Source organism: Notolepis coatsorum, assembly GCF_963971535.1.
Source record: "Notolepis coatsorum genome assembly, chromosome: 2".
Classification (NCBI taxonomy): Eukaryota; Metazoa; Chordata; class Actinopteri; order Aulopiformes; family Paralepididae; genus Notolepis; species Notolepis coatsorum.
Window position 1 is genome coordinate 229,820,337 of NC_140166.1, and position 16,527 is coordinate 229,836,863.

The 16,527-nt window shown below is 41.2% G+C and overlaps 1 protein-coding gene across 1 annotated transcript in view; it reads left to right on the forward strand.

Moving 5' to 3' along the window:
* Positions 1 to 275: 275 nt before the first annotated feature.
* The window catches only part of LOC311223871 (wee1-like protein kinase 1-A), a gene marked incomplete at both ends in the record, with an annotated part of 33,493 nt that continues 17,241 nt past the window's right edge, over positions 276 to 16,527 (forward strand). Inside the window, 3 exons of the mRNA XM_084308634.1 lie at positions 276 to 710; positions 8,988 to 9,000; positions 12,228 to 12,352. Of these exons, the coding sequence (XP_084164760.1) occupies positions 276 to 710; positions 8,988 to 9,000; positions 12,228 to 12,352 (573 nt within the window). The remainder of the gene's footprint in view (positions 711 to 8,987; positions 9,001 to 12,227; positions 12,353 to 16,527) is intronic.

A 16,527-nucleotide genomic window follows, 5' to 3' on the forward strand; every position in this document is an offset into this window, starting at 1 on the left:
ATCCCTGACGATGCACGAGAGCTTGGTGCCGTCTCTTGGCCCCTCCTCGCACGGGAGACAGCGGCTGACGAGGGCCTTGGCCACCTCCTCCGCCTTATCGAGCAGGAGGGTGGGATTGACGTCAACGACCCCGCCCTGGCGAGCCTGTCATCGGTCTGTGAGTCCGTCTAGGCACAGGACGGCGTGTCGTGGTTCCCCCATCCCTCCGTGAGAGAATCCTTCGGCATCTCCACGCCGCCCACCAGGGGACCCGAGCAATAGTCTACTGGCCCGGGATGTCAGGGGACATTCAAGCCACCAGGGACGGGTGTGCAGACTGCAACCGCAATGCTCCGTCACAGGCGGCTACACCCCCCCTGCCATCCTCACCCCCATCCACTCCGTTCGAGGCGGTGTTTGCGGACTTCTTCGACTATGGGGGCCGCCACTACCTAGTTGTCGGGGACCGGCTCTCGGGCTGGGTAGAGGTCCTGAGCTCTACGGCGGGTACTGCCCTGGCAGGCTCAGCGGGCCTGGTCCACCACCTCCGTTCGTTCTTCGCCACCTTCGGCGTACCGGAGGAGCTCTCAAGCGATCCCTGCGACTCGGCTATGGGCGCCTTCCCTACGGCGCCTGCTGATGAGGCGGCCTCTCCTTCCTTCACAGTCGCCACCGACGCTCCCTACTCGGCCGGGCCGCGTGAAGACCCTGAGTCCGGCAGCTGGATACAGGTTTTATACCGTTAATCTATTCCGACCTTTAGCTTTCCGGTCTGGGCGGGATGAAGAGTTTATCGCCGGCCACTAGAGGGCAGCGTCTTACCAGCATCCAACCGGACATGCCTTGCTCTGCGCTGTTATTGCTGAGCGGCCATCTTAGTTTTGACGGACATTCCTTCACTTCGCCTCCTGTAGAGATGTTTGTTCACTCATTCACGTGAGATGCTTAATGCACCATTACTGTTCATACATATTATATGCATTATATATATATATATATATATATATATATATATATATATATATATATATATTTATGTATTACCATAGTGTTATTATGTATTCATGTTATACGTTGTCAGCTGAGGTTGCTGTCTTGGTCTGTTTCAGGGTGTCTTCATCTTTGTCAGATATTAAATACTGAAACTGACATTGAGGAGTGTGTTTCTTCATACCTGTTATGTCTTATTCTTATTATTGTATTATTGCCAAGGCCAGATTAAGACTTCAGAGGCCCCTGGGCCAGATTCTTGTGGAGGCCCCCCCACATTTTTTTTCCATATATATATATTTTTTTTTTACTAGTGTGTAGTGGAGGCCCCTAGTCGCGTTATTTCTAAACCTAGCCGCATTTCTGGCAAGACGCTCTCTGATTGGCCGACGCCTGTTTCTACACTGGTTAAGCTTAGGCACTCTTTCGAAGTTGGTTATGGTTAGAGTTTGTCTTAGAGCATGGCGATAGAACGCCAGGTAGTTTGCAGGCTGTTCGACGCGGAAATGGGCAAAGACACAGCTCGTCACGCGATTGGGCAAACATGTCAGTGACCAATCAGAGAGCGTCAGTCAGTGCCAATCAGAGAGCATCTGCCAGAAATGCAGCAAGGTTTAGAAATAACTCTAGTCACTAGGGGGAGCTCGATGATATCCGCTATCAGCACCGGCGGGTCTCTGCTGTCTGTCATGAATAATGATCCCAATCTGCCTTATTCGTGTCGGGGCTGTGTCTATTCTTTTACCAACGGATTTCCAGTTCCGCGTTCGGGTTCTGCGATCTGATTGGCCACTGATGTTTCTTAGGTGACTCTTTCGAAGTTGGTTAAGGTTAGAGTATGGAATCAGGGCGGGTGTTCTATCGCCCTGCTCTAAGACAAACTCTAACCTTAACCAACTTCGAAAGAGTGCCTAAGCTTAACTGGTGAAAGAAAGAGGCGTCACACGATTGGCGCTACCAGAAACGTCAGTGGCCAATCAGAGCGCAGAACGCGAAACTGGAAATCCGTTGGTAAAAGTATTCAGGCTGGGATGTGGAGATGCAAGTTTTGACTTTTTATTGCTGTTTTTACCTCAAACGGAAAACCTCAAACTCTTATGAAGAGGAGAAAAAATACTCAAGATTAGCCACTTGCAGACGGCAGGGTGTGACGTACTGTATATTTTAGTTGATGAAATATTTTTGTTGACTAAATATTTTAGTTGATGAAATATGTTTTCATTTCAGTGTCACAGTATGACATCGATCTCCAAAATAAGAAAAAATATAAAATTATTTGGGGCCTCTTGTGACGAGGGGCCTCCAAAATTCTTTTTAAATTAAAGTTAAAAAAATAAATAAAAATTGTTGGTGCCTCTAGTGACAAGGGGCCTCCAAAAAGAATTAAAATAAAAATATTTTTAAAAATAATTTCTTTTATTTTTTTTAGGCCCCTCGTCACTAGAGGCCCACGGGCCGACTTGACTTGACCAACTACCAGGCTGGTACATAGAGAAGATGTTTGGAGAGGGACCCACAAGTGCCAAGCCCTGTTGGCAGAGGCTGGAAGATGGAGAGAGAAGAGGGAGCTGAACAGTTGGTGGTGGACTGGATGGAAGGCCAGCCAGCACCAGATGCCGTCCTGGATCTACTGGCCTGTAACTGCGTCCAACAACTATTTCACTCCCAAGATGTATGTGTTGCAAATGGCCTCAGGTGACGTGTGTAGACTGGCAGACTGTGAGAACCAGGCATCCACCTCAGAGAGTGTGGAACGTTCTCATGAAGACGTGGAAGACATGGACGATTATTGTGATTATTAGGTTATTAACATTTGTAAAACAAAGTATGGTAGGTATTATATATGTTGTTGTTTTTTACGTCTGTACTAGTCTCGGCTCTCAGACAATTGGAGAGCGCCGCCAACACGGATAGAGACTGAGAAGTGTCTGTACTGACGGAACTTAAAGTAATTAGTTATTTGAATTCCTGAAAGAAATCTGTGATGTGATTATATGTGCCCTGGGTTTTGTATTGAGTTTTCCAAAATAAACAAAAATTTTTCTGAAAACCAATGAATCATTGTATAGGTCTAACTGAGCTGAAAACATTGATATGTTTGTGCCCATAATATGAATGTTGAATATGCTGCATATTGATCAATATTCATTGTTTTTTATTACTATTTCAATGTTTTGGGGAGATTTATGTTTTTTGTAACATGGCTGTATTGAAAGAAATTGTGTTTTGGAATAAAATTGCAGTCAACATGTAAAACAGTAACCATGGCCAAAACATTTACATCATCTGAGTATACCCTTTTAAACAGTATCTTATACAACGGCATGCAAATTTCTCGATTCTGATTGGCTGAAACAGTCATTTTACACGTCTTTATTGGCAACAATCCACGCTGCTGGCCCAGGACCCGCCCACAACCGACCCACATCACATCACTCCGCCGGATCACAAGAAGGTGGCCAATAATCTTTACAAATGGATATGTTGATGCGACTAAACGACTAAATATCAAGCGATTCTGTCACAGCGAATGTCTTAGTCGTTTAAACAATGTTGGATGATGTAATTGATGGGTCTTGAATCATTCTGTAACAAAAGAAAAATCACGGATTGATTGATGGATTAATTTGCGATTTTTTTTTCAATTTCTTTTTCCTTTCGACTGTCAGCGCTCGCTCTAGTCTCCACCCACCGCCACACACCCCCCCCACACACATACACACGCACGCACACGCACGCACACACACACACACTCTGCCTGCAACGCGGGGGATAGTCAGAGAGCTGGGTGCTGCGCTGTTCTAAGTGAGCATGGCCTATTGAGTTGATTGATTGATTGATTGATTGCTAATTTTATTACTGTACGCTTGGTTTCCAACTGGTTAAGTTTAGGCCCTCTACAGTAGGTTTAAAAAAATAAATAAAAGAATAGGGCGAAGAAAACGTTTTTTTCCTATAGGGCAAAGAAGACTTTTTAATTTGTTTTACCTACTTTATATAGAAGCATCTGAGAATGAAGTTCTATGGAAAGTAGGTATGCATTCCCTTAACAATTGTGTGTATTGAGCCGTACTGTATTGTACCCATTCTGCATCTGGTAATAAAATGTTCAATCAATCATTCCAATAATACACAGTTGGATGTGTTAGTTGGTTGGATGCACTTCAAGCTGCTTCCACATGAGGCAACTTCTCTCAATCATTCCAATAATACACAGTTGGATGTGTTAGTTTGGTTGGATGCACTTCAAGCTGCTTCCACATGGAGGCAACTTGTCTTTTTTGTAGTTGTGGGAACTACTTTTTCTGGCGGATGTTTTTTTCAATAAATCTTCGATTAATGTGTGTTTATTGTATAGAAATAAGGTTGGATGAATCTAGCAGTTGTATAAAAGCTTTACATCACTTGCAGTCGTGATTTGTGACCAATAAACCATGCCTAGGGGGGTCTAACGACCACCCCTAGGCATGGTTTATTGGTCACAAACCACTCCTGCGCGTGATGTAATGCTTAAATAAATGTTGTATTTTTAATGTATTGTCATCACATTTAGTTACATTTGTAGTCAAGGAGTAGGAGAACACATTCAGTTGCATTATTATCCATGGGATATTGGTTATAATGGTCATATTGCCTTTTAAATTAAGATTATGTATCAAAGGAGACCAGAAACATGCATATAGGTCTTATGGTTCAGGAACTATCATGATTCATTTGGGGCATGTAATTTTGGACAGGAGACCTGAAACATATGCTTGGTAGTGTTATAAAAGATGTGATAGCACACATTTGGAGGCAACTGCTGCATTGCTATCACATATTTTCTAGCAGTATAGCTTCCAAAGATCACTATGAAAGTTAGTCCCCCAAGATGGTAACGACCGACCCTACTGGCTCACGGCCTAGAAGCTGTCCATTGTAGATCTGATAGTGCAGAGGAACAGGTGACTGTCAGTTTCTACATCAGTCCCTGATCATTATCACTCCAGTCAATTCCATGTATTGCTGCTTCAAAGTGACCGTGGTCAGCCTTAGGGATTCTGAGGTAGGTCTGCTTTTTGGTGGTAGTCAGATTAAATCCATTCTTAGACAGTTTTCTAGATACAAGCGTTAAGGTCAGATAGGCCAGTGACTAAATGTAATGATTTAGTAATCCTCTCTGGCGTGTTACTAAACACTAGGTCGATTTGGGTCGTATCCTAGTTGGCCCTTTAATCACCCGAACAAAATCTAATTTAGTTGTAAGCTGTTTGAGGGCTTTTCTACCATGTTAATATTCCCAGTTTATGTTGAAACCTCCCATCAAAAGTACTTCCTTTATTAAAGTTGCACTCTCTAAGTATGGTGTTCAGCTGGTCAGAATATATAGCTCTGGAGTCTGGTGGTGGGCACAGCCCTAGGAGGGTAAAGCACATTTGGGGAGACTCTCTAATTCCTTATCTGAAAAGTGGATCTGGGTACAGTGGGTGTTATCTTTAACATAAAACATCACACCACCCCATCTCCCTTCAGGTCGCTCTAAATATATTATAGCCAGGTACAGTCAGAGCAGCAGCTGGGGAGTTATCATGAAGCCAGGGTTCAGAGACAAATAAAGAATCCAAGTTTGATTCTAAGAGTAGTTGTTTAATCTGTTCACTTTTAGGGGTGATACTGCGTATGTTTAGGTGTCCCCCTGGAAGGCCTTCAGGCTTGGCATGGGGGTCCCAGACCACTCTAGCATCATTAACAGACTCGTTTTTTAATTGCTTCTTCAAATTGACAAAACAATATAATAAAAACCAATCTGGACATCCTGAAAAAATTGGTCCCAGATTTGACTTGTGAAAACGTCTCAGAAACCCCTCTTTATCATCAATGTACACAGATCCACCTCTCAATGCCCCATATCTCTAGTTTCAGAGTAAAGGTTCATGAAGTCATTTTAAAAATATATATACAGCTCATGTAACTCCATTACATAAAGGTGGAGATAGATGTGACCTAAATAACTGGACCAAACTGTCCTGTCTGCAAGAATCCTGGAATCATTGGTAAATAATCAACCTAAAGCATCTCTCTGATGATGGGTGGGTTTATCTTTGTTTGTCCGTTATATTTTTTATTTGTTTAACTGTGTTTGTTTAAAAAAGTGTGGGGGGAGCTCTACCTTTTGATACTTTATATATTTCCAATAAAATATCTAAATATTTCAGTTCTGAAAACATGCCGTAATCCTTATACACTGTTTAATAACCTTTTTCTAAACTGTGGCTGATATTAAATGTTGATTCCATGTATTTTCTCACTCGAAGACGACCCTTCTGACCAGAATTCAAGGTTGAACCGTTTTAACACTATTTTCCTCAAATGTACTTGATTTTAGATTCTACTTTTGCTTCATGTACTTGGTCTTGACTTTTTACCTGGAGCAATCTTATAAACTGAATGTACATGTTTGACCTTGTAAAGGCTTCTTAAAAAAAATATATAATAATAATAATTTGATATTTCTCAGTGACTCATCAGGATAAATAAACAATGACAATGAAGTTTTGAATTCTCACATTTTACAGTTCAGTAATTTAGCGGAGGCTTTTATCCAAAGCGACTTAGATTGTGAGCAGCATGTCACCAGGAGGTACATCTGTGGCAGCCAAGGGTCCGTGGCGTCGTTCATCAAATAATATCAAGCTCCAGTGATACACTCTGAGTGCATCGTACATAGACATATTAGCAAGATAGGTATTTTATTTCTTTATTATTTCAGATATTGTTTGAAAGAGTTTCCAGTAAATAGCAGAGGATTTAAAAAATATATCATTGTTGCACTCAGAAGATGAAGCCTTTCATACAAAGTAGGTTAAAATGTAATATTTAATTGTCATACTTCTGAGTTACAGTTACTTCTAAGACATCAATTCACACCTTCCCACTTATCTTGACGGTTACAATTCATCCATATTATTAGCATATCATACATTCTAATGAGAATTCTTCAAAGTTGGGATCAATTCACTTTTTAATCCAAGATCTAGATTTTATTTTAAATATTTGTAAGTTCTGTCATGAAAAGGTTTTACTATCCAACCTAATGACAAGTACATGTGAATAGATGTCCCATCACCAGAAAGTAAAAACATTTTCGATTTTAATTGATTTAATTTAAAGTTAATTGATTCCAACCCTATAACTTTTGATAAGTTGCATCAATAGAACAGCAATTACTCGTCAATATACACACAATAATGACAAAATAGTTAGTTACTTGTGCAACAGGTTGCTCTGCAATTCCCATAAACCCACAAGCAGTTAGATGGTAGAAAAAGCATCTAGAAAAAGACAATACATAGAACACTAAAATAAACACTTCTTGTGAAAGTATAAAAAAACAAACAAAAAAAAACCCAAAAAACATGTCCTACTACAAACAAACAAAAAAAAACTACTAGGAATGTTGACAATACGTTGTGACATTAGTTCAATACATCACTAGTGTCCACATACAAATATATAAGTCCATACCTTGGCTTTTGGCTGGTCAGCCCATAGTGAGGTCAGAAAGTTCCTATGATCCCAGTATTTAAAACACTAGAACAATGTGTGTTCACACTCATACCAATGACATATTGTCCCAGGAACATCCACACCGTCTGTCTCACTCCTCAGGAACATCCACACCGTCTGTCTCACTCCTCAGGAACATCCACACCGTCTGTCTCACTCCTCAGGAACATCCACACCGTCTGTCTCACTCCTCAGGAACATCCACACCGTCTGTCTCACTCCTCAGGAACATCCACACCGTCTGTCTCACTCCTCAGGAACATCCACACCGTCTGTCTGACACTCCTCAGAGCGACAGAAACACAACGGTTGTTGTCAATGAAAACTGTGTCTATGCTAGTACCGCTTCTCTCTCAGAGGCTTCTGTGCTGCAGGTCAAACGCTCTTGGTAGTAGTTTTTCATTTCAAAACAACGGTCAAATATTACTACGACTATAATCCTTATGATTGTTGATGGACTGATAGCTGTAATGACATACTGAAGCGTTTAACACTGGGCCACACATTCATTATGAGTGGACCTCTTCTAACACTGGCTACAGCTGTCTCCTCTAAGAATGTGCAGGTGAATTGACAGGTTTGACATTTCCCTGAATCTTCTCTCCCAAGTGATTTTTCTCATGTTTTCTGAAACATGCTAATCTACTGAATCTCTTATCACACAAACCACAATGATGTGGCTTCTCTCCTGTGTGGATTCTCTGGTGTGTTTTTAGAGTAGACAGTTGACTAAAGCTCTTCTCACACTGGTCACAAAAGTAGGGCTTCCATCCTGTGTGAATTCTCTGGTGTGTTTTCAGACTATACCGATGACTAAAGCTCTTCTCACACTGGTCACAGGAGTAGGGCTTCTCTCCTGTGTGAATTCTCTGGTGTGATTTCAGACTATACCGATGACTAAAGCTCTTCTCACACTGGTCACAGGAGTAGGGCTTCTCTCCTGTGTGAATCATCTGATGTGTTTTTAGAGTAGACAGTTCATTAAAGCTCTTCTCACACTGGTCACAAAAGTAGGGCTTCCATCCTGTGTGAATTCTCTGGTGATTTTGCAGACTATTTTGTTGAGTAAAGCTCTGTCCACACTGGTCACAGGAGTAGGGCTTCTCTCCTGTGTGAATTCTCTGGTGTATTTTCAGATGAGACCGTTGACTAAAGCTCTTCTCACACTGGTCACAGGAGTAGGGCTTCTCTCCTGTGTGAATCAGCTGGTGTGTTTTCAGACTAGACAGTCGACTAAAGCTCTTCTCACACTGGTCACAGGAGTAGGGCTTCTCTCCTGTGTGAATTCTCTGGTGTGTTTTCAGACTACTCTGATGAGTAAAGCTCTGTCCACACTGGTCACAAAAGTAGGGCTTTTCTCCTGTGTGAATCATCTGGTGTGTTTTCAGACTATGCTGTTGACTAAAGCTCTTCTCACACTGGTCACAGGAGTAGGGCTTCTCTCCTGTGTGAATTCTCTGGTGTGTTCTCAGATCACCCTGACGAGTAAAGCTCTGTCCACACTGATCACAGGAGTAGGGCTTCTCTCCTGTGTGAATCATCTGGTGTGTTTTCAGACCCTGTTGCTTAATAAAGCCCTGTCCACACTGGTCACAGGAGTAGGGCTTCTTTCCTGTGTGAATGTGTTGTTGTTTATTGTGATTCATCTTAGAACTGAAGTTTTTCTTCCATCCAAGCCTCTTGGTTTCTTCCCAGGCCTGACAGGACAGCTATCTGGATGGAGAAGAGTGTCAGAGGAAGGAGAGAAAGATATGTGATTTTATTCAGCTTGTATCTGGATTTTATAGTTTAAGAACACAGTGTAGTCCAGAGTCATCTACAGTTCTAGACTTAAACCACTTTGTTTCAAGCACCAGTGAGTCAACAGTTTCTGGAGCAGGAGTGGTTACATCATGGCTTTGGTTAAGGTCAGTTTAAATTTAGTCAGGACTAAAGCCCCTTTAGTCTCAGGTTATGACAGATTTAAGGGCGCGTTCACACCTACCCTGTTTGGTCCACTTTAAGTGGACCATGGTCCCTTTAAATCAATAGTCTGTTTAATTTGTAGAGGTGTGAACACAAACCGAACTATTTTGAGGACCAAACAAAGTCAGACTCGCGCCACTCTCGTAATGACAGTCTCTCCCCTCTAGACTCGCACCGCACGCGGTCAGTCTCTCTCTCTCTAGTCGACTTGCGCCGCACACGTAATAACAGTACCTCTCTCTCTCTCATTACGCTGTCGGCAACTGTTTACGTTTGCGAGTGCTATAGTCCAATAGATGAACGACTTGGCAACTGCATGTCCTTTGTTTACAAATGAGGTCCGCACCAAAAAGGGCAGTGTGAACGCAGACCAAAATCAAACAATGTATCATTTTCACATTTGGTCCACCAGAAAGTCCAGACTATCCGCAGACGTTCAGGTGTGAACACGGCCTAAGTTACACCTTGTGGATAAAATCTTATATCACGCTATGGGAAATTTCATATATCTGTAAAGAAGATATAGGGGTGTAACAATGCGACCTCACACCGATTAATTTTGATTACGATTATTCAAGCAACGATTCAATGCATCATGTAATCTCTTCATTTGACCACGATTCGATTACCGGTAGATACATTTGATACATTTTCGATCAGTTAATTCCCCCCCAAAAATTTAATACACAAATGTGGCTGGGGGAACTGATTCACTCAGCATGAATGGACTATAGGTCAATAAAAACACACAAAAAAAACGATTAATTTCGATTATAATCGATTCTAACATTTTCAAATCAATGCAGTTGAATCGTCACATTAGAATTAGGGCTGGGCGATTCTTGCTCAAATGTGAATCACGATTTTTCTCTCTAAGAATTGAGATCATGATTCTCTCACGATTCTTATTTTTTCAATCAAATAATTTAAAAAAGTAAAAAGTAAAATAAAGAAAAAATTAATAGTTTATTTTCTTTTTAATACAAAAATACTTAGAAATGAGATTGCATAGGTCTATGAATCGAGATCGATTTTTTTCCGATTAATTGCCCAGTCCTAATTAGAATCAATGCATTTCGATTAATCGATGCATCGTTACTAGGGATGGGTACCTTTCACATTTGAACTGATACGTGAATCGATACCGGCAGGGGGCGAAATTTAAGCCCGCCGCCCGCCAGGGGCGCTCAGTTTTTACCTTTGGCGCTTGCCACTGAGAGGTCTGCCCGCCGTGTAGTTCATAACGATACTCTTATTTTGAAAATCTGTGCGGGTCTCATTTCCGGCCCAAGCGCAGCTAGAGTCATAATATCGATGGCTCCGGCAGTTAGCAACATTCGGTTTGTATGATAGTCTTATTTTGAAAAAAAGAAAAAAAAAAAAAAAACGTGGCAACGAGTCATATCCGCCCAGCCCTGCAGCGGGATACTATTGGCTTCTGCTCGTATCAACACAGAGGCAGTCTGCTGCTCTAGTCTAGATCAGACCTCCATGAGCTACCGTTACTGTTTAAACAATGACCCAGTCAACTATTCACTTTTAGTTTAATACATGACGAGGCATTGTCTAACGGTATCTAGCTGGCTAGCTACTGATAGCTGCCGATATCAACAAATGCTCCAGCAATAGTCGACTCGAGTGCATAATACCTCTGTTCCCTCGTTAGCTAGCTCACGTTAGCTAGCTCACGTTAGCTCTATATGTCCCAGTAAACTAAATTGTCTTAACGTTATCTAGCGGGCTAGCAGTAGCTACAGATAGCTCCTGATATCAATGTCTTATAACATTGATTCAATGCGTATTCTAGCTGAGGGCTTGATGAATGTGATTTGACCAAAGAACCGTAACATTATACACCAATAGGGTCCAGCTGCAGCGCCGGAAAATCCTTGCATGCTGAATGTAGAGTATTAGTATAGGGTCTAGCTGCATCGCCGGAGAATCCTTGCTGGAGCTGGAGGCTACTCAAGTATACACACAGACAGTGGAGCTGTTTGCAGATAGCGAGCATTTTGACTTATTGCATGGTGGCGATGTCTCGCAGATAATACAACTACAAGTATGATTATATAATATATATTTTATTTAAAAAAATTTGGCAGGTAAGAAATATGCTTGGCGGGTAGATTCTTCCCATCTACCCGCCACTGGCCGGTGAGTCAAAAAGTTAATTTCGCTCCCTGGATACAGGTACCGAACGGTACCTTTTTTCTGTACTTTAGTCTCAATTTAATTTACCTACCTCAGTCGTAAAAAAAAAATCAAAACTTCAAATAACAACAATTTCAACCGTTTTCGGCTTGCCATTGCTCCGACTGCTTTGTTGTTGAATCAAGTCAAATCCTAGGTAAGCATATATTGTGCGTGTGAACGTTGACACAAAAAAAAAAAAAAAAAAAAAGTATCTCACTTGAATCGATACTCTGTAGTACCGACGTGTTTCGGTTCGGTACCTTAAAAGTACTGAATTCGGTACCCATCCCTAATCGTTACACCCCTACACGATAGTATGTTTTCTGTAAATTTGATGAAACATTAGTCTACAAAATAATCCACGACTACCAAGTACTTAAAAAAAAAATTAAAGGCACTTTGTCTTTTCTCCTTTTATTTGGAGGTGACTTTGGAAGTTTAACAGAAAGTGATGCTCATGTTTCTTACTACAGACCCAGTCAGTACCATGTACTGAATACCTCTTCACCTACGACTGAACTCCTGTACACGGCACCAACACCACCATTATCCAGTTTGCAGACGACCCACCGATGAGTCGGCCTACAGGGAGGAGGTCCAGCACCTGGTGGCGCTGTGCGCCGACAACAACCTGGCGCTCAACACCAAGGAGCTCATCGTGGAGTTCAGGAAGACGTGCGCACGCCCTCTCTTGGACCCTCAACACCTCATCACTGGTCAAGAAGGATCAACACCTCATCACTGGTCAAGAAGGATCAACACCTCATCACTGGTCAAGAAGGATCAACACCTCATCACTGGTCAAGAAGGATCAACACCTCATCACTGGTCAAGAAGGATCAACACCTCATCACTGGTCAAAAAGGATCAACACCTCATCACTGGTCAAGAAGGATCAACATCTCATCACTGGTCAAGAAGGATCAACACCTCATCACTGGTCAAGAAGGATCAACACTAGGGATTAGGGGTGCACCGATGTATCGGTCGGGTATCGGTATCGGCCGATAAGTGCCTTGTTGACTGCAATCGGCCTATCGATGTTTTTCTTTTTTACCCCAAACAATTCATTGTGAGGCTTACCAAGACAGTATTTGAGTTTGCAAGCTAACATTAAAGACAAAATAAAATACCCATGCATTTAGCATTTTTATATTATATATTAGATTTAGATTATTAGATTATATATTGCATATATTTAGCAATGAGATATTATATGATTTAGATATGAAATATGATGAATTGAAAATGGGGGACCCTGATGTAAACAAGACTAAAGTCTTTCTCTGGTCTGCATCCCCTTAACAATTGTATGTATTGAGCTGTACTGTACCCATTCTGCAATATGTTAATAAAGTTTTAAATCAATCAATCAATCAATCAATCAATCAATAGCATTTTAGCATTTTTATGAAACTACTGTATATATGTATGTCTCTAAATGTTTTGATGAATTGAAAATGGAGGACCCTTATGTAAAAAAGCCGAAAGTATTTTTCTGGTCTTCATCCTCCTGTACTGTATTGTACCCATTCTGCAACCTTTTAATAAAGTTTTCATTCATTCATTCTGACGGAAACATAATCATTTTGATTGACAGTCGAGTCTGCCAATTACATCACACCGCTTGCCCCCGCCCTGCTGTTCTTAGCACCAATCGGCAAGCGCTATTAGTTTTTGACTTCCTGAATGTCCTGTGTGCTGAACATCAACAAAGCTACTAACATTAGCTCCCCGCGGCCGTCGAGTAGGAGACCAGTGCTCCACAGGATGACTAAATGAGGCATAATGATTTTACTACAACGAATGTTATAATAAAAGCCTTTCCATACATCTGTCTGATTGAAAACTTTATTAACAGACCGTGGAATGGGCATATCTCAGCACGGGCTGAGATATGAACGAGTAACGTGTGGACAGATTGACGCGACACAATCCTCTTGGGCAAAACATCACGATATCCACGATACGTTGAAAAAGTGTATCGTTAATGAACTGTACCCGATATTTATATAATATAGTCATATCGCCCAGCCCTAATCAGTAGTCTAGGAGCGGATTAGCTACGGAGCTAACAGTGTACCATCCATCTGCGACGCATCGGTGGCAGCAACAGTGGACACTGAGTAATGTTAACGTTATGACGAGTTCATACTACACTACACGTATGAACTCGACATAACGTTAACGTTACTCCGTTTAAATGAAGTGTTTAATTAGCAGCAATCTGTTGTTGAAAATGTATCGTTAAACCGGAAATGGAAATGCGAGGACAGGAAGTCGTCATCAATCATTGTAGTCTTTTAGTCTTAACAGTCTGGAATTAATGTATGCATTCAAAAGTGCTGAATAAATGTTTTATGGGCCCATAATAGTGATTATTAATATTATTTAAGTTAAGTTTAGCCATAATCATGTATTTTGCCATAATCAGGTAGCAAAAAAATAAAAAAAATAACATATATATATATTTATATTAATCATTTTCGGCCTTTCGGCATTCGGTTTTCGGCCAACTGTTTCCTATTTTCGGTATCGGTTTCGGCCAAGAATTTCCCATTCGGTGCATCCCTAATTTTTTGGAAAATTAGATCTACCATCGATAGGGAAGGAACAGAACGAAATATTAAACGCGTCGCAGAGATTACAGAACAAGAAGTGGGGAATGCGATCAGTAAAGCAAAGAGCAGTAAATCACAGGGTAGCGACGGATTCCCCTCTGAATTCTACAAAACATTTAGACAGGAACTGAGCCCCATATTAGAAGCAGCATTCAGACACACGATGACAGAAGGCACAATGTCACCTTCATGGAAAGAAACCATAATTACTACAATTCCAAAAGAAGGGAAATATAGAGAACTATGTAGCAGTTTCAGACCAGTGTCCATAATTAATGTAGATTACAAGATGTATACATCAATAATATCCAAAAGATTTGAGACATTTATGACAGATATTATAGACGAGGACTAGACCGGATTCATTAAAGGAAGGCAGACACAGGATAACATAAGGAAGACAGTGCAGGTGGTAGAGGAGATACAAAAAGAAGGAGGAAGTACAGTATTAGTTAGCCTAGATGCAGAAAAAGCATTCGACAGTGTAAGCTGGATATTTCTATATAAAGTATTGGAGAAATTTGAATTAGACAAAAACGCTATGAAAACAATTAGGGCATTATATCAAGAACCGAGGGCAAGGATTAAGGTAAATGGTAGTCTGACGGACTGGATTAAACTAGAGAGCTACCAGACAGGGTTGCTGTCTTTCGCCAACGCTCTTCGATGTATTCATCGAACCACTGGCTCAACTAATTAGACAGACCAAAGACATCAAAGGGGTGGAGATAAGGGGAACAGAACATAAATTGGGACTGTTCGCAGACGACGTGATAGTATATGAGGCAACCAGACATAAGCTTTACAACACTGATGGATTTACTGACAGAATATGGATATTACTCAGGGTATAGACTCAATGTGACGAAGACAGACTTTAGCACTGAACTACACGCCAACGATAGAGATCAAAGAAAAATACAGAAATTAAATGAGACATGGACAGGATCAAGTACTTAGGGGTGAACATTACAAGAGGGGTGGAGGGATTATACGAGGCAAACTATACACAGATTAACCCATTCCCCACCAATAACGTCATACGACGGGTTTCAAGTTCATGCGAATTCTGCCAGAACACGGCGTACGACGTTATTCTGATCATATTTCATATTTTCGCCATGGTATTCATATTGCCTTGTCGGATGCTGTGTGAGCCAGCACAACTCTGCAACGCTTCAATACTGCCACCTGGTGGCCGATCAGCGAGTTGCAACCGGAAGTGGATCTCTTGTGATCCCGGTGCGTCTCCCTATTCCGTCCGGCCACTCGTATATCATCGCGGGACTCAATACACACACCGTGGATATGGATCCTTGCCATAACTCAATAATCGACATGATTTGGGCGTGTATTCGTATTATACAAACCGGAAATAGATCGCATCGATCCCCATCACATAACTGGGATATGTTTGCTCCAGTATCATCGCCCAACGCTAAGAGGAGGATGCCGTGAGTTTCAGCGCGAGTGATTATTATTATTGATACAAACTGCTCTGATCAATATATCACCCATACTACATAAATCATTTAACGTCGATCACGGAATTATAAACGACCCCCCCCCCCCTCCGTTCACCCGCGCATGATCATTCATAACATTTAGGAACGTTTTTAATATAGCGTGCATCGGTATCAAATGGCATTTGATAATCTAATATATGCATTTATGTCTATATATCACGTTCTAGGAAATACTGCAGAAAACGATAAAAACATATTTATACTCTAGACGGTATTTTCGTATGAATGAAAAAGTAAAACGTTCCTACATCCTGAACGATAGATAATCGATGTTGAATGGGCCATAATAATGTCAATTTAGCAATACAATTAAAAAAGTTATAGCCTTGCAAAGAAGGTAAACATCTCCATAGACCTACAGTGCTGGCAGTGATCAAACATTTATGGATATAAGAGTGGCAGAGAAAGTGTTAATCAGAAAATCAAGAGAGACCTAGAAAGATGGACAGTAATGCGCCTAGATTTCAGCTCAAGGATCGAAATCATTAAGATGAACATATTACCAAGGTTATTATACCTATTTCAGTCTTTACCTATATTAATACCACAAAAACAATTCAGAGAATGGGATAGACCAGGGGTAGGCAACCCTAGGCACGCGTGCCTGCATAGGCACACAGGGGCATTTTCATAGCCACAGGGGGCAGCATAATTTTTTTTTTATTATTATATATATATATATATTTTTTTGCTTTGAAATATTATAG